This window comes from Lepidochelys olivacea (genome assembly GCF_965140295.1).
Source record: "Lepidochelys olivacea isolate rLepOli2 genome assembly, chromosome: 5".
Taxonomy (NCBI): Eukaryota; Metazoa; Chordata; order Testudines; family Cheloniidae; genus Lepidochelys; species Lepidochelys olivacea.
Window position 1 is genome coordinate 61,389,844 of NC_140415.1, and position 26,562 is coordinate 61,416,405.

General features: G+C 37.4%; 1 protein-coding gene across 1 annotated transcript in view; it reads right to left on the reverse strand.

Annotated features, from left to right (window-relative positions):
• Nucleotides 1-26,562, reverse strand: part of MCTP1 (multiple C2 and transmembrane domain containing 1) — a gene marked incomplete at its 5' end in the record, with an annotated part of 448,993 nt that overhangs the window by 200,023 nt on the left and 222,408 nt on the right. The window contains 5 exons of the mRNA XM_084628516.1: nucleotides 3,472-3,642; nucleotides 10,678-10,716; nucleotides 21,796-21,904; nucleotides 22,950-23,029; nucleotides 26,306-26,448. Coding sequence (XP_084484642.1) covers nucleotides 3,472-3,642; nucleotides 10,678-10,716; nucleotides 21,796-21,904; nucleotides 22,950-23,029; nucleotides 26,306-26,448 — 542 coding nt within the window. The remainder of the gene's footprint in view (nucleotides 1-3,471; nucleotides 3,643-10,677; nucleotides 10,717-21,795; nucleotides 21,905-22,949; nucleotides 23,030-26,305; nucleotides 26,449-26,562) is intronic.

Below are 26,562 nucleotides of genomic sequence, written 5' to 3' on the forward strand. Positions count from 1 at the left end.
AAAAATCAACTTCTATAAATTCGACCTAATTTCGTAGGGTAGACATACCCAAAAAAAGAGGGGGAAGAAGGTGTGAGATGAAAAAAAACAGACAAATAGAAAGGGTGCTTATGCAACTAATAATGACAACTAACTTACTAGACTAGACTAAACTAAACTATACTAAGTTACAGTAAAGGTGAACTCCAGGAAAAAATTGGGACCAGGTAAAATAAAGTTTCAGTCTCAGGTCATCAGGCAGTTGAGAAGGAACGGAGAGCGGTCTGTCTGTGAAGCTCACACATCCACTCTAGACATCCTCAGTCCAAGGTACGAGGAGGTCTAAAGTGGATGTGTGAACTGAATGGGCTCTGTTACTGAAAATCTCAGATCAAAAGCATATGTTCACTGGGCCCAGAGGAATGCTATTCAAAGAAGAAACATATAATCTATAAACCGAGCCCTCTCTAGAGAAAAAGAAGCAATCCCCTCCATCATAGCTTAATCGTAGTGGTTAACTCCTGTACTGAGCAGGAGTAGATATTGGCCCAATGTCTTCTGTATGGGGCAACTACTAACTTCAACAAAGGCCACAAATTCCACTGGATTTATCACTAGGAGTCTTACAGACCTTTGAAAGAACTAAAAAGTACATTCTTTAATCATTTTTAGTAGAATTAAATATCCAAAAGTTAACATTAAAGTATGGGTGAAAATTTGGTTTCAGCGTTTTGGTTTGTACATATAAAAATGTGTCAGCTTAGAGATGCCAACAATTAAAAATAAGTAATATTCAACAACTCTGTATAAAACAGGTGGCAATTAACTTTGTTAATTCTAGCTTCTATGTGGGAATGGATGGATTGGTGAGTTGTGGGAGATGCAAGAGGATGCAGGAAAGCTGATTTCACCCTACTGATTCTACGATGAACAGACCTTCAGACATCTGAAAAGCTTTATGGTATCCAATAAGGAGTTCATGACAACACAATGCATAGGTATTATAATTTCAAAATTTCTTATAATTTAAAAGTTAATCATAGAGTCAGGGAGTGAAAAGGTCAAAATAAGACAAGAGTCCATCATCCATATAGTAATTATGGTTCAAGCCCAAACACTAGCATAGTAAAAATAAGGAACATTCATTCCAACTGTATTTACAGAATGAAGACACTAAGTCAGAAAAAATATGGAAATATGTGAACTGTGGAACAATTGAAGACAATTGGCAGTTTATAAAACTATACAGCATAATCATATTGTCCCTTCCCATCAGTATTGCGTCATTCACTTAGGAACTACAAAAGTGAAGGCTGTTTGTTTCAAGCAAAAAACCCAGGGTATGGAAAAATGGTACTTGAAAAAAGTATCTAGATAAAAAAAAAACAAAAAAACCCAGGAAAAATATTCCCCGTGGGGGTTTTCTAAAGGAAAAAAAAAGTGGTTTTGGCTGCTCTATTAGGTCTTTATGTCATCCTTTGTTTTGCCCAGGCTGGTCAAAGCAAACATTGCATTAAAAGATTACTTTTTAGACATGTAACACAGAAAAGTAATTTGTTTTACTCTTCAAGCTGAAAATATGTTGCACGTTACTTTATCTGAAATGTTTGAAAAGAAATTATTTCATTAGTTTCTTTGGAACCATGTTCAACACAATGTTCTTTCCAAAAAAATATGTGGTGTCTTCTGACCTCTGTTGGTCCAAACAATGACAATGTAGCTATTAAGCTATATCGGATTATATAATTCTAAACTGTCTAGTCCCCCACAGTCTGAGTTTGTGAGAAAAACAGTTTGAAAAGATAAAGAGAAACATTTTTTTGTGGGGCAGGGGGAAGCAACACAGAGCTCATATGGACTATCCTGACAACTAAACAAAATACAGTGCTCATGGCCATGCCTTCCCACTCCCCCATGCCTTGCTCCATTAACCTCATCCAGCCCCTTGCTATGCGGACCAACGCCTTTCACCCCCCCGGGCCGTGCCCCAATACCCCCAGCCAGCCCCTCACTTTGGAGGTCGACTCCCCCATCCCTCCAGCGCCATGCCCCATTGCCACAGTCCAACGCGCCCCCCCACCATGCCCCATTGCGCCCGGCTGGCCCATCACTCCAGGGAGGTACTCAGAAAACAGGGGCCTGACGAGCTCAGCTTCCTACACCACCCTCTCCTCCACTGCTGCATGCCAAATCCCTGAGGTAAAATCCACCCTTGGAAACAAGGGCTCGCTCAGCTGAAGGGAGCACACCTAGCTCAGTAGAAGGAGGTGAGTCCAGTACCAGAAACCACCTTTCCAGAAGCAGCAAGCAACCTTCCCTCACCTTCCTCCTGCACAAGTTATTGCTTGCTCCTCTCCCGGCTTCCTCCAAACACTGAATGTAGATTTCTAAGATGTAACTGTCTTCCTCTTTGGACAGGAGGCAGGCAGGCAAGCCCCAAAATCCAAACCAATAGGAGCAGCATCAAGAATTCACCCTTTTCCTGCACAACTCACACCCCTCCCATCTCCAGAATACTGACTTTCTGAGATAAAAAATCTTACCTCTTCAATAAGCCAAGACAGCTCCTCTAAAGGAGGAGTAAGAAGTAGGACTGAGTGGACTTGTAGGAGCTAAAGTTTTACATTGTTTTATTTTTGAGTGCAGTTACGTAAAGATAATAATTCTACATTTGTAAGTTCAACTTTCATGATGAAGAGATTGCACTACAGTATTTGTATGAGGTGAACTGAAATACTACATATTTCTTTTATCTTTTTTACAAGGCAAATATTTGTAATAAAAATAATATAAAGTAAGCATTGTATACTTTGTATTGTGTTGTAATTGAAATCAGTATCTTTGAAAAGGTAGAAAACATCCAAAATATTTAAATAAATGGTATTTTATTATTTTATAGTGCTATTAAAACTTCAATTAATAATGATTAATTTTTAATCACTTAACAGCCCTAGTTTTAATCCTTCCTCACAGCAGCCTGGAAATCTGAGCAATTAATTAGGACAATAAAAAAGGAAAGGAAAAATAAATTAAAAAACCCAAAACTGTGCTGTTACTTGCAGTCAGTGTCCTGTAAGGATAGATGTCGTAAGTGGGTGATCAGTTCCTAGGGTACACCCAAACACACAAACCAGATTGGTTTGATCTGCAGGTGCTTAAGTCCTATGCAGATGGAAATCACTTTCACAGGCATCAACAACCCCTGCAATGGGCCATAAGAGAGCCTGGCACTGGCGTAATCCCTAGATGAGAGTTTGGGGAGTAAATGTAAACTCCTGGGCATGTTACCATAATATTGCTGTATTTGGCATATTGAAAAATAAAATAAAAATTACTTCTTTTTCCAATGCTTAATTTTCTTCATCCACATATTTACCTCAATTTTAGTAATAATAAATGACAACTATACAAAGGTTCTAGGTGCTGTAAAACCTAAGCAGTAATACAACAAAATTCCAGAAATTAAGTACGAACACAGTTAAAAGAAGTTACCTTACTCTTGTACTTCTGATGGCCCAGCCGGAACTTCACATAGGGATCACTCAATCCATTTGCATCCATGGCCTTCAGTTCACATCCCTCTATCAAAGTGATACTGACTATTCCTCTCCAGAGCTGAGATTTTCTGTGCATGTCTGACAGGCGTAAACTCTGGGGCTGAAACTTCAGGTTAAAGAAAAAACAGATTCAGTTAAAATATGCAAACATTTCTTTTGTAATTTATTCTTCCAGCATTTATTGAAACATAAGGGAAACAAACTTTTCAAACTATTGGAAGATTTTTGGGGTTTTTTTATAAATCAAATACAGGGCCAAATACACAAGTAAAATAACCTCTCTACCCCTACTCAAGATCCCCCTCTTTATTCATCAAAGGATCGCATTAGCTCTTTTGGCCACAGCATCACATCAGGAACTTGTGTTCAACTGATTATCCACCACTACCCACAAATCTTTTTTTGGAGTCACTGCTTTCCAGGATATAATCTCCTCCCCCGGCTATAATTATGCTGCAATTAAATAAATATTTTAAGATCTGATGAAGAGGCATTATATGAACGAGTGAACTGAAAAAGGAATGCCAAAAATATTATGGGAGATGAAACCTTGATTAAAATAGTGCAAAGCACTATGTGAAGCAGGAAGGGGCAGAAAAAAAAGAGGACTACAGAAGAGGAGGGAAATAAAGTTCAGAATGGCTGTGTAAATGACAACAATCTGCAGTCCCTAAAATGATTCTTATACCCACAAACACTTGACTATTATGCAAAAACACCGGGGTGGGGGGGGCAATCTTACAGAGGCACCATTTTATATTCTCAGCAGACATCCCTTTGTTGATGTCTATGTAGGTCACTTCCTAATTTGACCATTACTTGATATTTAGAAACAAAACAAAAACTTAAAAGCTTAATTAAACTTTTAAGTACAACTACTAGTGGATCTACTAGCCACATGTGCCAAAAGGGAATTTAGAGAACAGCCTCACTGGGTGTGCAAAAATCCTTGTATCCTTTTTAAAACATAGCTCCTGATTACAAAATGTTCTCTCAAATTTGTTCTTGATATCTTGTTTTCTCTCAGAAATTCTGACACAGACGAAGAGTCCTTATTTGCAGTAGTTTGATATGATTGGCTATCCATAATTTAACCTGACATTTCAAGATTCAGTAAAAGAAGCATGCCAAAGTGTACATGCATCAAAGGAAATATTTCCACTGTCAGAATTCCCTCCTGCCTACTTGTAGTATTATATAATTCTGAAGACTTCTCTGCCATCTTAATGATAATTCCCATTCTGATTTACAAAGCACATCACCACATCAAGTAGTTCTAGAATTAGGGTCAACAATAAAGGACAGTCATTATATAGTCTTTGTCTTCTATCCAGTACAATACAACAGTATAGTGTAAATGTCAGAGAGAAATTAGCTGTGTTTGAATATTTCAGTTAGTGATAAGAAAAGGAGTACTTGTGGCACCTTAGAGACTAACTAATTTATTTGAGCATGAGCTTTCATGAGCTACAGCTCACTAGCTCACGAAAGCTCATGCTCAAATAAATTGGTTAGTCTCTAAGGTGCCACAAGTACTCCTTTTCTTTTTGCGAATACAGACTAACACGGCTGTTACTCTGAAACCTGTCAGTGATGTAACTGCTCTTTTCACACGTGTTACAAATATTGCAGAAAGTTAGTATGTTTTCACCAAAGTGAGTCTATTGACTAAGTTTAGTGCATGTTCAATCTCTGCAAAGAGAAAATGGAATTAAACTTCAACATATATTTGTGCGTTTTGGTAACATCAATTGTGCTCTTCCATTCAAGAATTCCAGGACTGGACTAAAGTGATTATCAAAACCATGTGGACACTTGTACTTAAACCCATCTGAACTTGTGAAACAGAGAGTGAACACTGAAAACGTTAACATTTACACAGAAATATTACTTACCTGTTTTGATAATTAACCAGATAGGCTCTCTTCTTCCACTCACATTTAACACAAATATAAGCCCTACTGAATTTCTTGTTGTCTTTTTAAATATTAGTGTGGTAGCCACTATTCTCAAGCGTTTTGCTCTGCTATTGATTCTTACCTGCTATCATCCCAGTAATTTTTCTGTAAACATCATTTATTGCTGACAAATTGACATCTAGATGTGGATATTTTATGAAAGTGAAAATTCTCATACTTTACAGATTAAAGTACTTTTAAAAATTATCATTCCCCTCCCACTTCCAAATTATACTAAATTATTATTGCAACATATTAATCATTTTCTGAATTAAGAAATATCACACAAATCAGTGTTTTTGTTTGCTTCCATAATCTTAAAAATATAATGTGCTATTTCCCATTTTTATTCTCAGCTCATGAAGCCTCATGCAACACTGGAAGCTGTGCCTTCATTCTAATAAGGGAAACCATTTGACAATGCTGCCAACATTGGGAAAAAGTAATCAGTGACTACACACTTAAACATCTTGAATCAGGCATAAAATCATCACCTCATCCAGCCACCAGTTTCAGCCTTTCACTTTGTACAAACTTAGACTTGTTCCGGAAGTGCACGCAACATTTTAAAAAAATCAATAAGATGGGCAAAGCAAATGTTGCATTGTTACTGCAAATACTTTTTATAAATTATAATACATGAAAATGTATATTTTAGACAACATACACAATCCTGTCACTAAGTTCTGACAAAAACTGTGGCTGTAATGCAAGTTGAAATTAAGTGCATAATTTAATGTTGTAAATGGAAAGGAAAATAAATATTTAGGAACAACATTCATAAATATTCATCCTTCTTTTGGCAATAAATGTCATAACTATTTTACCACAATTTGTAGGTCTGTTGAATCAAAAGTAATTTCCAAACACACACTGCAGCCAAAATATTTTTACTGGGATGCTGCTAATTAAAATAAAAACTTGCTATAATTCAAAATATTTCTAGCTGAAGTGATGGAGAATGGACTTCAGTCTCTTTTTTATTATACCAGCTTTGTATACTGTAGTACTAACATGATAGATAATATTCTTAATGGACCACTACCAGAGCTCAAAACAACTCTTCCTTGGCAACTGAAGGTGAAGGAGGGAAGATTTTTTTGAACCCATAAAGTTTGCTACTTCAAACTACAGACTGGAACTAAAAAATTATACTGACTACAGACCTAATTAAGAGCAAAGGCCTTATTTTAGAAGACAATTTCCTATCTTCACATTTTCCCCTAAATTTTACCAGTACACCATGACATGACAGAGAAGAGCTGATAATTGTTAAATAACTACTTTTTTCCATTATGTTTGACTAAACGTGCAAGATAATCTGTTACTGCACCTTTCCTTAAATTAAGGCACTTAGAGGGTTTTACTGATGTGTTTTAATGTGTCATTAATGTATCAAATTTAACTATGCCCTCCAGATTTAAGGCCCAATCCTGCTTCAGTTGACGTCAATGGGAATTCTGCTGTTGATTTCAATGGGAGAAGAGCAGGCCATTACTGAGATGAAAATAATTTTCAGGTTAAATGAACAATATTCCCTTCCAGGGCCTTATTTTGGCAAGCTTTTGCTATAAGGTATTGTCTTGCATTAAAATTCCTCTGCCAAACTGATGATGATAAGAGTCTTACATAAAAAAGCATCAGCAGCTGGATTCTTTTCTTGGCATGCAAACTGTGCTTAATTGCACTTAGCATGTTAATTAGACACTCATGAGAGTGCAAAGTGCAAGTGGTATGTATAGATGTAAAATAAAGCTGTTTATGGAAAGACAGAATGATGTCACTGATCACAGCAAGCATTGGTTGGTTTTCCATCAGAAATGCTGATTCAATGAAATCAAAACATTCCATGGGAATGTGCTTTATCCTTACACTGGTCCAATCATTTTGGGTCTGTAACCTGCATGTGAGGTAGGGTCCCCTGCTGGTCATGCCAGAGGCAGAAAGAATAAAATATATTTTAACAGTCATATGTGGGCCCAGCCTGGAGGTCCCTTTCAGAGAGTTTTCAAAGCATTCTATGACTAGTAAATTGGTGAACTTCAGCAAGAATAAACGGAATAGCTTTATGTCAGATATCTTCTCAGTTGAGAAGCTAATTGGATATATTTGGATTTACTTTACAATATTGTAAATCCAACTGTAGAAAACGTATTCATATACAAAGAAATAAGGAGGGACAGTTCCCTGGACATGCCTTTCTCAGAGAAGAGAAATCGACAGATCAGTCAACATTTTCCATTCTCTATTGAGTTGGTGTGCCCAATGACTAAATTATTTGGTGCAGCCAGTAGTAAAAATACAAGAGAGGAGAACAGTAAATGAATACTAACAGACAAAAAAAGAGACTATATTGTCAGGATTAAGGTGGAACCATGGCTTGGAGTATCATATTCCTGAAAAATTCTGTGTAGGGCAGCTTGTATGGTCAGCTTTCATGTTTGGATGTTGCCCCATGTTGCCACTTTGCATACTATCTTTCCTGGACATGCTGGCCTTCTCTACTAAGAATGTGGCCATCCATCTAGGACTGGGCTTTGGGTCCCTAAAGTGGGATTAAATCCCTGATTTTGTAAATTGAATTCACTCAATTTTATATCTGGTAGAAATGACCTTTTGACCTCTGTCAAAGATGAAAGTAGAGAAAAATCAGTTTTGACTTCTTGAATCCTGTTTAAGGACAAAATGGCAAGAATAAAATATTGTGAAATGGAAAATTCCCTTATAAATTGACTCCTCTGTGTCAGCAATGCCATGAAAAATGCAGCAGTAAGTTTCCAGCTAGATTGCTCCCAGCTCTGAGACTGTGTGTGGACATAACTGCTGCTGGGACATCTAGCATAATAGTAAGAAAATAAAGTGACATCGTACATAGCCTGGACTAGATCCTCAATGGGTGTAAATGATTAGTGGGCCTGTGAATGCCTGCGGTATAGCACTGAGTTTCCTGGGTGGATTCACCTATTCTGCAGTTTAAGGAATTTGAATATTTGAAGCTGAGTGATGAGGGACTACTCCCCTGGAGTACAAAAGTTTGATACAAGAAGATATATGTCCCATGAGGGTACTGACTAACACCAAGAGAGAACTTCTTGTAGGAAAAGGTGGAGCACTATCTTGTGGTCCACATTTTTTCCAGAACATCAGTAAATTCAAAAGTTCTATGTATTGCTCAGGTATCCTGGCCCCACTGAAGTCAGTGAGAAAGGATTTTACCCCAAAAGCACATTCATCACTTACTTTGATAGAAAGGGAATTGGTAACATGCATAAAATAGCACAGAAGGCCACTAAAGATAGCGCATTCATTACTGCTTTTTAGTCTGTCTCTCAGTAAAAGAATAGTGATATCTTGCAATTTGATGATATTGCTGAAAAATCTATATTCAGATGTTGGAACCTTAAAGCAATCTCTTGAAAAACTGCCTGGTTCAGAGATCATCCCACTGAAAGATGTTTTCCAACTGAGTCGATCTACTTTTATGTTTAGGGGGGCCCTTTATGTGAGTGGTGCTCAGGAACACAAAGTGTAAATCTATCTACTGAAAAAGCGACACAGGCTTCCAGTCTGTCCCCATCTCCACATCAGACCCTTCCTCACTCTCTGCCCTGTCCTTAAGAAATTGTCCTACTCTCCAAAGATCGTTTTTATACTTTTTCTCACTTCTGATTCTCCCAACCAATGTGTTTCACCAGCCCCACAACAACATTTCATTAGCACTTCAGAAGAACTCCAATCCGAGTTCCCTGAGTATTATGGAAATTGCTGAAAATGCTTAAATTAATAATCATATTTCCATAGCATCTTCCATCTAAGAAGCTCAATGTTTTGTATAAACATCAATGAATTATTGTTCATCACACTACTGTGAGATAATTACCTATCATCTTCATTTTACAGATTTGGAAAAGAAAAAAGAGAGGATAAGTGGCCTGCTTAAGCTTACATAGGAAGTTTATGTGAGCGCCAGGAACAGAACCCAGAAACTCGCAAACCTAGTTCTGTACTTTAAATATGATTAAATGATAAAAATATTGATTTAAGCATTTTCCATTGAGTATGTAATATACAATTGCCCTCTGCAATGACACAATAGTTAAGTTTTTTTTATATACTAGAAAAGTAAACCACGTTTTTTTAAAAAAATAAGACTCACCCTTGAATGGCTAATATGTTTTAAGGAATTTAGAGGATAAATAGCTAATCTCAAAATCAGATTTTGCAGTCAATTTCAAATCTTGGAGCTGTTTTCCTACTTTTTTTAAAGTTACATAAATAAAGAGGAATACAACTCAAAAGCAGTACCTATACTATACACAGCATATGCTTAATCAGAAAGCATACTGTACTTCTGTGGTATCAGTTCCTAAAAAAAAGCAACAAAAACTTTTTAAAGTGTGCACTAACTTTACAGAAACATGCACAGAAAACACGTAAAACTTAAACTTTGTTTGGTGTTGGTGATCTCAGTCAAAGTCTTAGTAGCCAGATGTGTACATTGCATACACAACCTTAACTGGCTTACACTATGGTGGAGAGTGTTAGCAGAAAAGCCAACATCTGAACTGGCTTTGAGATAGGCCTATTCAGCTACCATTTGTTACTCCCTGACCTGGTCCCTCAAAATAGCAGTTGAGGCTCATTGTTGGAGTGGGGGTACAGTAGGAAAACTTGACTACTCTTGCTTATCCTGTGTCTGTCCTGTGGTTAGAGGATTTAATTCCTTAGAACTATCGAGATAGAAACATTATGCTTGCAAATTTCAGTCAATTTAACTATTTTTTTCTAATTTGATTTTAGGTGATATTGGGACACAGAGACCCTCACATATCTTTCAGCTTAGCGCATGAACTTTTATCTTTAGGCCCTGGTGTGTACAAAAGAAAATTTACCATACCTGATAGGTTACCAGTGTTAGGGAAAACATTGTCATGGTTGCCAGCTACATAAATAACTGGAAATGTTTGGATGGATTTGAGACAAGTTAAAAGGTTATAAAAACACACTTGAGTTGTTTCATTATTATTGAAAAGGCTCACACAGTTGTCCCCAAAATTATATAAAAATATAACTTCAATAGAGAATAAATCCTGTGCCATGGTATGCAATACTAAGAGAAATATTTAGTATGACATATCAATCTTCTAAAAAATAATGCTAAATGACCACATGCTAAGAATTACCTTACTTGATCTTTTCCAACTCTTCCTCATTAGCATGGTCTGTAAATGAAATAAAGCATTTTAATTACCTTTCACTCTGACAGACATAGAAAAAAGGAGGCTAACTGTCTTCTAAAGGGACAATCCACATTTAATCACAGCTACTGTAGTGACAGATGTTTTCCAGTGACAACTACGCAGGACTGAAATCAAGGCAACTCTTCAGATGGATTTGGTTCTCCTAATATTTTTGGAGAAATTAAGGTAATGAATGCAAAGAATGTCTAAAATTAAAAAAAGTAGGGAAGTGGATAAAGCAATGAAAAACAATCAATTATTTTAAAAGCAATTTTTAATTTTTGACTGATCACTTGAGTAATAAGCTTTGAATTTTAGGAACACATGCTCCAATATTTTAGAGAACTCTAGCTCCTTTGCACAGCAGATACAGCCACAGGTGGATACCTCCTGCATAATGGCATCCTTGTGTGGTGTGCAGCCACTATAGAATCTTTAATACTACCCTCCTATTAGCAAAGTGGTCAGGGAAAAGGTGTGTGACTAGGGCTCCCACGTGTCTGGCTAATCCCTGGCCACTAGTAGCAGATGGCATAAGATACAGCAGCCGTTAGTTTGATCTTCAATGCTCCAGGCTAGTGCCTGTTGATCCTAGGATAAGGTGAACACAAAGGCTGCTTAAAGACGTTGTTCTCTGCCCATCTCCAGACTTGCACCAAGCACTCCTTGACTGCTCAAGAGACTTTGGTCAATTGAAATTTTTTCTGATTTTATTTTCTGCTGATAAGAAATTAGAGCATTCTCAAAATTTTGTTGCTGTGCTATGAAGCACTGATCACTTTCTGCCTTTTTTATAGTTAAATTTTATACACAGCACTGAGAAGCAAGATGTTTTATAAGGTGTCAAGTGTCTAGCCAGGATGTTGTATACTAAAACTGCTAAAGAATTGAAGGTCTCCAAAAACTTTTTATTATTGGCACACTACACTTTCTGGCATTCATCTTACAAAATGATGATATTTGTTCTGACTCCTTTTTAAAAGGAGCAGCCCACATGAGATTACCTGAATAATTTGTCAAAATTTAGCATTCCCAGGAATCATTCACTGTCATTTCTGAGGGAGGAACGAGCATGGACACAAATTCTTAATCACTGAACAGAATAGATTCTACTGGTCAGGATGCAGGGGGACAATTTAGCTGAGTTCCAACTGCCACATCAAGCATTTCACTTGAGCAATTAAGTTGTGTATTCATAAAAAGGTTAATGTTATTTTAGCAATGTAAGTTTTCATTTAGTGTGAACAAATAAAATGGCATTAAGTTCCACTGAAACTTTCTTTGTCCCTTGCAAAATAAGCAAATTGTGCACTATGCTTAATTTTAGTCACTTTCTTTTTCAGGTGGTCTGAAAAGAGATTTAAAATATGAGATTTCACAGTCAGGAAATAAAAATACTGCATGGAGGAAAAAAATGTGGAGGGGGAGAAAGATGTATGTTACTGATAATCTTAAAATAAATCATGAGACTTTTCCATACCCAAAATAAAACTTTAACTGGAAAATTGGAAAAAAATGGTTAACCCATGTGTATTTATTTAAGCTGCAAAGCATAGTTTAAACCTAAAGGGCCAAATTTTGTCCTCAATAAATAATATTCAAATCTTAGCAAGTACTTTTCATCCACAGATGTCAAAGGGCTTTACAATGTTAGGTAAGCATCATTACCTTTATTTTTACAAATAGGAAAATTGGGGCATACAGAAATTAAGTAACTTGACTAAGGTCACACTCTGAGTCAACCGCAAAGCCAAGTCGAGAGCGCAGATTTCCTGAGTCCTATTTACTGTACCACACTGCCACACACTGAATACAGTGTGTTTTGGATAACAGCCTACGTGAGGAGACAATTGGCCCCCACGGCTAAATCAGATAGAAATCTAATACTATTTAATCTCTGAGAACTTTATTTTGTATTCTAGCTACAGAAATGCATGATTGTATGTTTGAGCTTATCAATATTAACACAGGCTGTTGCAGTATAAGTTTAAAGTTGTAGCAATAACAATCTAATCAACTTTGCTTAGTAGTCAATGAAATAAATGCATAAAACACAAAAGCACAAAACAGAAGCACAAAACAGACTGATAGATGAACTGCAGGAAATGGTATCATTTGAAAACATTCCATGACCTGAATCCATTCCATTCTTTCATTCTCTTTTTCTGTGATATTATTAACCTTTAGGCAGATACATAAATACATAATAGAATTCAAGGGGACAAACAAATCAACTACATTTTAACAATGGGTATATTTTTTCTAAAATCAAACTAAGATTATGCATAATCATTTGGGATAAACCACTTCAGAAACAAATCAGTACCACAGGTTTTATTTGCATTCATCAGTAACATCCTTGTAACATTTGTATATTTGAGGATTTTTAGCTTTTATTTTATTTTTAATCTTCTAACATTAGCCAAGCAGTTTATAGTTCTAGAAAATATAATGGAACATGCAGTTACTTTGTAAATTCTCCAGTGATGAAATCTGTGCATTGAACTTTGCTAGAGAAAGAGCTAGAAAAATTTCATGCATGCACAATAGCACAAATGACCATGATACAGGAAACAAGTTTACAAGAGGCACACCAATATGCTTTTTAAATCAGTATGCATGCAGTTGTAAATTATATATATGCCATGCTTTACATTACACTTAAAAAACAACTATTTATCATAAACTAATGCAGTGAGTTAAAAAACCAAACAAGCTTTATTTAAACATGACAGATAATTTTAAAGCTAATTTTAGGCCTCATTTTTTCTAATTAGATTTTTATATGTAGCAATTAATAGTGTAAAATCATTCATACACTACTGCTTAATTTTTTGTAATTAGAAATACCATTTTTCTAGTGCTTCTCATATTTTATTTTTCTCAACTCTTCTTTTGCTTGCATTGATTATCCAAAACTGCCAGTCTACACAACAAATGATTCAAACTGCATTATTCATGTAAGCAAAGGACTGTGTTAGCATCACATAGCAAATACACAAGATTTTTTGATTTAGAATTGTTGGAACTAGTGCAACTAATACATAATTAGGATCCATTTCTGGAAAGCATCTCAAGAAAAATAGTTTTTATAGTTAAAATTGCCCTAAAATGATAGAACTACAATTTTTATTCATGATATTTTAATATTTTAATAATGCATTGTGAATGTGCTTATACCAATATTGTACTGAATCTCCTTTAAGCTAAGGTCTCTTCTTTCACTAGAAGAAATATTGGAAATGTAGAATATTTAGCATAACTTTACACAATTTATATCATCTCACTTTTCCCAGTACCTAATATGCTTTCACGGATTTTCTGTATTTTAGAAAGTGACATGTTTTTATGTGAGGAAACTGGATACATCAGCTGCAGATCTGAAGGAAGATCCTCTCACCAGTCAGTATTTTGAACATTGTATCCCGTCAGAGCTTCTCTCAAGCAGATAAACCAGAGAGAGTGCTCGATAGCATTGGAGAGGTGAGCGAGTGTGTGCAAGACTGGGTGTGGCTCACCTCTCTTTTGGATATTTCTAAGTGACAAAGGCTGGGCACCTTTGTAGTCAAATGCCTACTATTCTTGAATCAATACTGTTTGATGTTTTCAGTGTTCCACATTTGGTATCACACATCTGTTAGCACAGATAAGAATATACAACATGACTAAACATATTTTCATCATCTGAGGGACTAACTCCAAACCTCCAAAACAGTCTTTCCCTACAACACAGAACCAAAACACCTCAACATTTCACAAATGGGAGAAAAGGATGTGGCTCCCTCCAATACTCAGTCACATTACTCTTGATAGACCATCAAAAGTTAACACTTGAAGCCTTACCTTCTTTCGACACACTATAGTTAAATATTTAACTGCCATGATACTCCAAATCCTTTTGGTTTGGGGACCAAAAGATCATATCAGACTTTGTAATCTGCATCACAAATGCATCAAACAATATTATAGTTCACAGGTTCATAATTACTGGTAATGTTTGTTCAGGAAGGGCTGAAGAGAGGAACAGAATCCTTGCAGGAAGTATGAGTACCAGGACTAATCCCCACAGCTGAATGATGGTGTAAAAGTTGCAGAGCTCCTAGTGCACTATCCTCAGGTCAGTAGCATAGGGATACCCTACCCTTTGAACCTAAGGATGTTTCTGAACTTATGACATCCTAAAAAACAGTACACCTCTACCCTGATATAACGCTGTCCTCGGGAGCCAAAAAATCTTACCACATTATAGGTGAAACCATGTTATATCAAACTTGCTTTGATCCACCAGAGCACGCAGTCCTGCCCCACCGGAGCGCTGCTTTTCCGTGTTATATCCGAATTCGTGTTATATAGGGTTGCGCTATATCAGGGTAGAGGTGTACTTCTAACTCCAGTATTTATAACTATTAAACCATGTTTGGCGATGCTCCAAAAATTTCAGTCCTATTCCAAAGTACACCTTAATTAAGAAAAAAGAAAAGGAGGACTTGTGGCACCTTAGAGACTAACCAATTTATTAGAGCATAAGCTTTCGTGAGCTACAGCTCACTTCCTCAGATGCATATCGTGGAAACTGCAGCAGGCTTTATATATACACAGAGAATATGAAACAATACCTATTCCCACCCCACTGTCCTGCTGGTAATAGCTTATCTAAAGTGATTTCCAGCACAAATCCAGGTTTTCTCACCCTCCACCCCCCCACACAAATTCACTCTCCTGCTGGTGATAGCCCATCCAAAGTGACAACTCTTTACACAATGTGCATGACAATCAAGCTGGGCTATTTCCTGCATAAATCCAGGTTCTCACATCCCCCCACCCCCATACACACAGAAACTCACTCTCCTGCTGGTAATAGCTCATCCAAACTGACCACTCTTCAAGTTAAAATCCAAGTTAAACCAGAACATCTGGGGGGGGGGGGGGTAGGAAAAAACAAGAGGAAACAGGCTACCTTGCATAATGACTTAGCCACTCCAAGTCTCTATTTAAGCCTAAATTAATAGTATCCAATTTGCAAATGAATTCCAATTCAGCAGTTTCTCGCTGGAGTCTGGATTTGAAGTTTTTTTGTTTTAAGATAGCGACCTTCATGTCTGTGATCGCGTGACCAGAGAGATTGAAGTGTTCTCCGACTGGTTTATGAATGTTACAATTCTTGACATCTGATTTGTGTCCATTTATTCTTTTACGTAGAGACTGTCCAGTTTGACCAATGTACATGGCAGAGGGGCATTGCTGGCACATGATGGCATATATCACATTGGTGGATGTGCAGGTGAACGAGCCTCTGATAGTGTGGCTGATGTTATTAGGCCCTGTGATGGTGTCCCCTGAATAGATATGTGGGCACAGTTGGCAACGGGCTTTGTTGCAAGGATAAGTTCCTGGGTTAGCTGTAGCTCACGAAAGCTTATGCTCTAATAAATTGGTTAGTCTCTAAGGTGCCACAAGTCCTCCTTTTCTTTTTGCGAATACAGACTAACACGGCTGCTACTCTGAAACCTTAATTAAGAAGTATACTGTACCAATACAGATGGCAGAGTAAAAAGGAAAATTATTTACTCAAACACTACAGACCATCCACTCTCATTACTTACTCTTGGAGTGTTATTTGAATAATTATTTTATAAGGACCACATCTTGCCTATGAAGTTGCATAGGAATAACTAAGGGAAAGGTTTTGCCTTATATCTCTAATATAATTAACTGTCTCTTGAATCTCATCTACATTAAATTCCCTGAAAACTACTCTCACTATTACAAGACCTTTTAAAAGAATGCCCTAGCATGATAGTTTAATTGGAATGAAATACGATTTTTTAAAAATCTCTATGGATAAATAAAATAAATAAGTAAATAATGTGGAAGCAGAACACAAGATATATTGCATCTTGAATCTTTAAATAATTGACTCATTCTTATGAACCAACTCAGTGTTAAGTTGGTAGGTCTTCTTTCCTTCACAATGACACAAACTCTTTTAATGTAACTTTGCTAGAACTTTACTCCAATATGCATAGCCTGGCATGCTATTTTTTAATAAGAAATTCCATCCTCAAATTACAAAGTAGAATAATGAAGGTCTCAGACCCTCTTCAAAATGGGACGTCTCAGGCGATCACAGTTTGAATGGAAGAATAAAATTGTTCCTTTTGCTAAAATGATATATAGAAAGTAAATGGAGTTGAAGATCTAACATAACAGCATGTCTTCCTGTTGCTACCATCATAATCCATGGAATCTGGAAGAGGCTGCAAGCCAGCCAACCTGTGCACTCCTGTCCTTTCTCACATTCAATTTCTATCCCATATGTTAAAGATCCTGTTGAGGGGCAGGAATGAAGAAGACATGCTGTTGTTATGAGGTAATTATCAGTATATTTAGATTTCACTGTGTAATGGATGGTCATTCTTCCTGAATAGTGACTAGCACAATATATCATAGAATCAGAATATCAGGGTTGGAAGGGACCCCAGAAGGTCATCTAGTCCAACCCCCTGCTCAAAGCAGGACCAATTCCCAGTTAAATCATCCCAGCCAGAGCTTTGTCAAGCCTGACCTTAAAAACCTCTAAGGAAGGAGATTCTACCACCTCCCTAGGTAACGCATTCCAGTGTTTCACCACCCTCTTAGTGAAAAAGTTTTTCCTAATATCCAATCTAAACCTCCCGCACTGCAACTTGAGACCATTACTCCTCGTTCTGTCATCTGCTACCATTGAGAACAGTCTAGAGCCATCCTCTTTGGAACCCCCTTTCAGGTAGTTGAAAGCAGCTATCAAATCCCCCCTCATTCTTCTCTTCTGCAGGCTAAACAATCCCAGCTCCCTCAGCCTCTCCTCATAACTCATGTGTTCCAGTCCCCTAATCATTTTTGTTGCCCTTCGCTGGACTCTCTCCAATTTATCCACATCCTTCTTGAAGTGTGGGGCCCAAAACTGGACACAGTACTCCAGATGAGGCCTCACCAATGTCGAATAGAGGGGAACGATCACATCCCTCGATCTGCTCGCTATGCCCCTACTTATACATCCCAAAATGCCATTGGCCTTCTTGGCAACAAGGGCACACTGCTGACTCATATCCAGCTTCTCGTCCACTGTAACCCCTAGGTCCTTTTCCGGAGAACTGCTGCCTAGCCATTCAGTCCCTAGTCTGTAGCTGTGCATTGGGTTCTTCCGTCCTAAGTGCAGGACCCTGCACTTATCCTTATTGAACCTCATCAGATTTCTTTTGGCCCAATCCTCCGATTTGTCTAGGTCTTTCTGTATTCTATCCCTCCCCTCCAGCGTATCTACCACTCCTCCCAGTTTAGTATCATCCGCAAATTTGCTGAGAGTGCAATCCACACCATCCTCCAGATCATTTATGAAGATATTGAACAAAACTGGCCCCAGGACCGACCCTTGGGGTACTCCACTGATACCGGCTGCCAACTAGATATGGAGCCATTGATCACTACCCGTTGAGCCCGACAATCTAGCCAGCTTTCTACCCACCTTGTAGTGCATTCATCCAGCCCATACTTCCTTAACTTGCTGACAAGAATACTGTGGGAGACCGTGTCAAAAGCTTTGCTAAAGTCAAGAAACAATACATCCACTGCTTTCCCTTCATCCACAGAACCAGTAATCTCATCATAAAAGGCGATTAGATTAGTCAGGCATGACCTTCCCTTGGTGAATCCATGCTGGCTGTTCCTGATCACTTTCCTCTCATGCAAGTGCTTCAGGATTGATTCTTTGAGGACCTGCTCCATGATTATTCCAGGGACTGAAGTGAGGCTGACTGGCCTGTAGTTCCCAGGATCCTCCTTCTTCCCTTTTTTAAAGATTGGCACTACATTAGCCTTTTTCCAGTCATCTGGGACTTCCCTGGTTCGCCACGAGTTTTCAAAGATAATGGCCAATGGCTCTGCAATCACAGCCGCCAATTCCTTCAGCACTCTCGGATGCAACTCGTCCGGCCCCATGAACTTGTGCACGTCCAGCTTTTCTAAATAGTCCCTAACCACCTCTATCTCCACAGAGGGCTGGCCATCTCTTCCCCATTTTGTGATGCCCAGCGCAGCAGTCTGGGAGCTGACCTTGTTAGTGAAAACAGAGGCAAAAAAAGCATTGAGTACATTAGCTTTTTCCACATCCTCTGTCACTAGGTTGCCTCCCTCATTCAGTAAGGGGCCCACACATTCTTTGGCTTTCTTCTTGTTGCCAACATACCTGAAGAAACCCTTCTTGTTACTCTTGACACCTCTGGCTAGCTGCAGCTCCAGGTGCGATTTGGCCCTCCTGATAACATTCCTACATGCCCGAGCAATATTTTTATACTCTTCCCTGGTCATATGTCCAACCTTCCACTTCTTGTAAGCTTCTTTTTTATGTTTAAGATCCGCTAGGATTTCACCATTAAGCCAAGCTGGTCGCCTGCCATATTTACTATTCTTTCGACTCATTGGGATGGTTTGTCCCTGTAACCTCAACAGGGATATGTCTGTGTTTGAGTATGTGTGTTAAAAAAAAATCTGTAGAATGTTACTTTCTACATCAGAAGTTTTCCTTACAAAAAAGTAATATTCTTCTGACTGTTAAACCAATGTTAAAGTAGAATAATTCCAATTTCACAAGTTAGGTCACTTTGAGCAACAGGTTTTTTGCCAAATAGCTCAGTAATGCCTGCTTTAATGACCAAATTTAATCTCGGATATGTTTTACAATTTATTATCAGAAATACTTGTCATGATGCAAATGTGTAGGATATTGTGCTGAGCAAAATGGATGAAGCTGTTGTTTAAAAGAGACATTGCACTTCCATTTTTTGAATATACGCATAATAGGTTTGTCTTTTTTTCAAGCAACTCTTACAGAATGTCATGAGGGGACTTACTGGTGGGAGAATTGTTTTCAGAACTCTAACTCTACAGCATTCCAAGTACCAGTCATACACATTCATGTACTGGTGGTTTAATTATAGCTGGAGGAAAAATGAAAAACAATGTTTCAGTCCTCCCCAGCCTTCCCTAAGTACATAGTAGTTGTATGACACTCCAACAAGACTATGTACTACGTACTACAGTCCTGTTTTATACAGGGTAAAATACAGTCTGCGAAAGACCATGGAGACAAACTTTTTTTCTGTTCTACCTACTGTTAAACCACTTAGCTTGGTTTACTTGACCTTTGATGCTTGGTTCAGGTAGTAAGACTTATGTTTGATCATTGGTTGTGGTGGGCGGATTTTACATTCCCTATTGAACACCCAGAAGATTAAAAGGATTTTTTTCAATTTTGGTGTTTAGGAGTGAGTACTAAATATTTCTTGAAATCTATTTCACATAAAATCTATTTATAATTCAGAGCAATAAAAGACAAATATGTCAACCCAAATTCCATGAACCATTGGGCATGTTCTTACGTGGTCCCACTGAGAGGGGGAATGGAAAAGGCAGTGGGGAGGATTTCCCATCATACAGTGGGTCTTAAAACTCATCTCACTATATAACTTGTCAAGAGGTTGATGCTGCTTTCCAGAAGGGATTCTCTCTACTTCCTTTGTGAAATTCTAGGGGTAGAATCAGGTTTCCCATTAATTTGAATAGAGGAGTTCTTCATGAGATTACAACAATTTTCTGCCCGTGTGGGACCAAAAACGTGAGTTGTAGGAAAGAGAATCCATGTTGATTTACAGGCACTGTTCAAACTGTAGTTAATTTCTAAATTTCTGATTTAGTTCAATTTCTAATGTAAATTGGCCAGAGCGGTTGCAACTCAAAAGTCAACAGGAAAAAGGATCCAAGCTAAATGCTGAATTTACATTAACAGGGCATTTGGAAAAACAAAAGGATAACATTTTCAAAATCACCTAAGTGTCTTAGACTCAAAACTCAATAAGACATACACTTTCAGAAATTTTACACAAAAGATCAAATGTAATGACATAGGTAATAATAAATAGGTCCACTAAAATATGAAATTGGCAAATCCTGTAGGAAAGCTCAAGTTTTCTGCATCTAATGGCCCAAATGCCCACATAATGTCAACATTTTCCAGTGTTTTAAAGTGCCCATTTTGAGGTTACTGCTGTATCCTATGATTCTATGAAATGTCATCCTTTGAATGAAAAGTGATAGCTTTGCAGTCAGCATAAATAAATAATAGCAAATATGCTCAGGAATAAAATTTGACACAATATAAATATTAATTCTTCATTACTTAACTTTCTCATATTTTTAAAAGCTACAGTTGCATCCATGTTCTGTATTGTAAACTAAATAAAATTGTCTCTCTTTATAGATTTTAACTGAAAATGAGAGAGAACTAGTTTATGAAGCTGTGAATCAGGTTTAATATGTTGCAGATTTCACAGATTCTTTCTTGAAGCAAATAGTTACCTGGTAAAAGCTTGACTTAATGAAAATCCATCCTGACCAAAAAAATGTTTAAGTTATTTAATGCATTTATTTTTGTTCTTCTCCCAATCTCTGAAACCTTGTTCTTGACCATCATCTTTATGCCATGCCCTTGTCTTTTTTATGGCATGATGGAGAAGTAAATTACAGTAAGTGCAGAAAAGAAATGGTCATTTCATTTATGGCACTTTACTAAGACATCAAAAAATATCCAGTGTTTCCACAACTAAATGCCAAGAAGCAGAAATTCTAATTATTACAAGTTTCCCTCTTCATTCCAACACTGGAATATGGTTGAAATGTTGACACTGCAGCACTAGGTCCAAAATTCTTTAACAAGAAAATGGTTCATCAGTGCACTTCCATATTAATTACTAATATTCACTTGGAATTTTGTTTGAGACTGTTGTACATTTATTTTCCACCCGTATCCCTCACTATTTTCACAAGAGGATCTGATCTGAAGTAGGACATTTTCGCTCAAATGCATCATAAACAGTGATCAATAGTGTTTACTTATAACAAATTTGTTTCAAGATTGTAGTCTCCTCTTCTTATGCTACCAATCATCTGACCATGGAAGGATCACATTATCTGTGTTCTGTAAGTGAAAACATGTTAACACTTACTTTTTGAAACTTTTAAACTTACCACTTCCCTCTGTTCTTCTTTGGGAGCCAGTAGAACTGATAATAATATAGTTCCCAGATCATGGTCAGGGTAGTGAGGATCCTTCAGAGTCAAGTTGATATCTGTTGGTCTAGCAGACCAAAAGACAAACATTTATTCTGCATTTTGAGCACCAGTTTAATGACGTTTCTGAAACACCAGGCTCAACAGAATCCACATTTTACATGAAACAACTTAGAAAATCATTTTAAAAATCAATTACTTTAATGAATTTTAGTTTATATCTATTCTTAAGGACAAACCTCTAAATACAATTGTGTAAGAGCCAACCAACATGTCTCAAACCTGGATTTATAGAGCTGTCAGGCAGTGAACATCTCCATGCTGCAACCCAGAAGCAGCTATAACCAGCTCATGCCCCACTACCCATGACTTGCTGTGGACACAGACCATGGGAAGTCCTGCCTCAAGAGGTCTGCAAGGCAGCAACCTCACAGCTACTGATTAGCTCCCTGCTGTATATAAACTGAAGGGGTGTTCCAGGAAGCGTCTGGCAACAGCACGCATCTCCTGTAGCTGCCACAATCATTCCATTCATGCTCTTGAAGTCCTGGCTTCAACCTCAGCTTAATTTGAACCTTTCCTCCTGACCCAGCCACTGAAACCTGACTCAGACTCTGATCCTCGTTATCAACCCCAGCCTGGAACTTGACTATGAATTCCTCTGCTACTCTCAGCCTCAGGTTTGACCTTGGTCCCAACTGCCCTTGTCAGGATCCTGACAGTTTCACATTTCATGCTTTCTAAGCAGCTGGTACATACTGAAGTAATTCAATCTAAACTATAAAATTTATTTCAATTAAAACAGAAGAAAGCTAAATTTTAGAACAACAATAAAAATCATGGGAACAAAAATAAAATGACTGCATCCTAAGCCACCTGTAGGTACTACAGCAAGTGTTATGTACAATGACTCAACACAGTATTATTAGTAACATTAATGTTACAGCAATGCTCTAAGGCTACATGTCCTTTGACTGTTAGCTGAAGTGGCAGAGGCTTGTTATTTTTAAGCGTCTTGAAAATTCTATTTGTAATGCCACAAGTATGAGATTAGTTGACACCTCAAGGACTGTGCATGTATGACTCCATGGACTTTCACACCAGCATTGTACCTGTTTAATTCTAGTGACGTGAGATCCAAAAAAGCTGATCCAATAAAGTCATCCTGAAGTCCAAAATCATAATCAAAGACCTAAGACATACAAGAGAAGAAAGTATTTCAAGTATTAGAAAACCTTTTTTGAAAGTTCCTTAATTAATAAATGTTTCTTAAGTGTCCATTTCTCAGGATGGATTTTCATCCTGTTAAAGCAGGATTACCAAGGGTTCATGCCTATCTGAGGCAAGTAAATTAAAATTTAAAGCTGGTCATTTAAAGTTCAGTGTGCCTACTTATGGAAATGTCCAAGGAACTATTAGATCTGGACTGCATAAAATGAATAATATCAAACTTCTATTGACAGAACAAGTCATTTTATAACAAATCCATTGAGACTGAAGAGGAAAAACAGATGTAAGAGATTTTAAAAAAAAATCATGGATTCAGCATCCAGGTTATGAATTATACCTAAATTGTTGCACTGAGTAATTCTACAAAGCACAGGCTGGATGGCTGAGATATAGTTGTCAGAAGTAAATGGACTGTGGTGGAAGTATTAGTACTGATAATAGACTGCTAGCAATATAATTTTGCAAGGTGCTTTATAGAATTTTCTTTAAAAAGGAATTACAATCTAAATTAAACAATTAGGAGATTTACGTAAGGGGATTTTTATCACTGAAAAAAATAATAAATCAGTATGTGGTAGCTGTTAGCTGACTTGTCTACCATGAGAGGGTGGAAGATCTCATGAAGCATCTAAACCAGAGGTGGCCAAACTGTGGCTCATGAGCCATATGTGGCTCTTTTACAATTAAAGTGCATCTTGCAGACCCCCCTCCCCATTCTCCACCTACCAGACTCTGTGTGTGTGGGGTGATGTTATCTGATTAAAGTATGACCATGCAAACCATTGTTGCTACCGCGGTCATATAATTCCAACAAATCTTATACAAAGTGTAACACATGGCCAGAAATGGTTAAGCAGTGCAGGCTAAATGACCCAAAGCCAACCATTAGAGAAATGTTATAAGAGTACGTAAACGGTAATTAGGGCCATTCCATGGTAGATAGACTAGAATTTTGAAATGCAAACCTATATTGTTAGAAATTAGAGGCGATACTAATTGTACGTGTGTACTCATATCTTGTTAAATGTTAGCCATGTAAACAGACAGTTCCTGTCTGTCACTATGGCTGTTGATTCAAATATCAAAAGGGAATATTAACAGCTAGATGAATCTTCGGTGAAATAATGTCATTGTCTATATGTCTCTTTAAAGTTTGTCATAGACTGCCTAATGGATAAACTGCCTTGTGTTAATTTGGGTAACTAATTACCAATGATGCTTAGGAAATAGGTCTTCAACAAAGTATCCATGATTGCCTATTGTTTGCCTAAGGACTCCGAACTGCATAAAGATGCCTTGGGTCCCAATCCTTTTTATCTCAGATCTACTTAATGCTTCAGGAGAAGGTTAAGCCCAAGATTGAGATCTCCAGTCCTAAACTGGAACACCCTGAATATAAACATTGAACTATAACCTATGAACCAATTCTGAAAGAACTCTTTGCAACTACAAAGCTCACCATCTCTGCTATGAATCTGAATCTCAGGAATTATACTCATGTCTGTATGTACACTGATCTTTTAACTAATACTCTCTCTCTTTTTTTTTTAATAAATTTTAGTTTAGTTAATAAGAATTGGTGGTAAGCGTATATTTGGGTAAGATCTGGAATATTCATTAACCTGGAAGTTAATGTGTCCGATCCTTTGGGATTGGTAGAACTTTTTTATATGATGAATAAGATTTTCAGTGATCCTCATCATATATGACTTGGGTGTCTCGGTTGAGGCCCAAGGCTGGGTTGTTTTAAGGGAACTGTGTTGTTGGCTTCTGGGTAACCAGTGAGGTATTATAGAAGCTGTTATGTACTGGCTCTGTAAATCTAAGTATTGGAATATCCACCAGCTTTCGGGATTGCCTGCCCCATTCTTTGCAGTTCACTCTAATTGAGTGACCTTAGCTGATCTCCCCCCGGTCCCAGGGGGAGATCAGGTCACAGGCAGAGATCAGGACTTCTGCCTTGCAGCGAGGTGGTGAGGTAGGGGCTTCTGCCCAGTGAGAAGGGGGACCTTGGGGCTTCAGCCTTGCAAGGCACACCTGCTGGGACACAGAGCTTCAGCAGAGCAAGGCTGAAGCCCCGAACCCTGTCAGGCGCCTCCCGCGTGGATGAAGCCCTGAGCCCCAGCAGGCGTGCCCCATCTCTCGAACTTCTGAAAGTTGTCATATGTGACTCGGAGAATGAGTAAGTTTGGCCACTCCTGACCTAAACAAACCTCTTATAGAAACCTGGGGAGAAGTCTGTGGCCATTGTACACATTAGTGCCAATGGTGCAGGGATAATTATCCCCTCTCACGTTAAAAGCCGGGGAAACAGACCTTGTTGAGGAAATGAATAAAAAAAAGGAAAGAAAACACAAAGAAAACACAACTGTTACAAGTTACAAAAACAAAAATCTAGAAAAGTAAGGGCCCAGTGATGCCACCTTTACTCATGTTAACTCCAATAGAACTGCTACTGAAGATGGCATAAATCAGGCTTTGAAATATCACAACACTAACATTATATCAGATAATATAGAACAGTGTAAAGGACATGCAACAAACTGCATGATCTCTGTCTGATTCACTAACTAATCATTGCCCGAATAGTAAAAGAGAAAGTTATTTTTAATCAGATACATTTAAATTAAATCTCACAGTTAAGTAAATATGAAAAAGCTATCAATCAGCACTTGGTAGGATCAGGCTCAAATTACCCTTCAGCAAAGAACAATTTTTCAATATGCCAGAAATGTGTTTTATGTAAAAATTATCCTATGTATAATGGTGTTCCTATAAATACAAATTAAAAACATTATATATAAAAAACTCAATTTTTTTCCTTTTCTTTACTAATAACAATAGACTATTAAAAACTGAAGAGTTTTGGAAGCCTAATTTACATTTTTTATTTCTTAATTTTGCATTTCACTTGGATACAAAAGACAGACATCTTCTTTTTAATCAGTTTCACTTTCTGGCTTTCACAGACTAGCACACCATTGTCTGAAATGATCACATGAAAAAGATGTATTTACATTTTTTTAATTGATTTCCCCGATTTTATAAAAATATAATGAAAATCATTACCACTGTTTTGCTAAAAAAAAAAAAAAAAAAAACTTTACAGGATAAAAATTTGCTGATCGTGTCCCTTTATGAAATGTAGCATTCTATGATAATTTTTTCAGAGATAAAGAACAATATCTAGAATTGTTTAGTAAAACTTCTAGAGAAGTAAAATAAATGAATGGTTCACCTTTATATACAGTGGTTCCCGAGGGTGATCAATAAGAATGCAAGTTTTTTCCTCCCACACAGGATTGAGATTCTTGTGTATAGTTTTACTTCTGAACACTTCTTTTCCTCCAATTTTAAACTTGACGTATGGATCGCTGGTCCCTGTTAGAGAGAGGAACACATTGATGCAATTTAATTACATAACTTCTGTGTACATTGGGAATTTAAATCACCATAAAATGAATTAAATATAATTTCACTGACTATATGAACTTT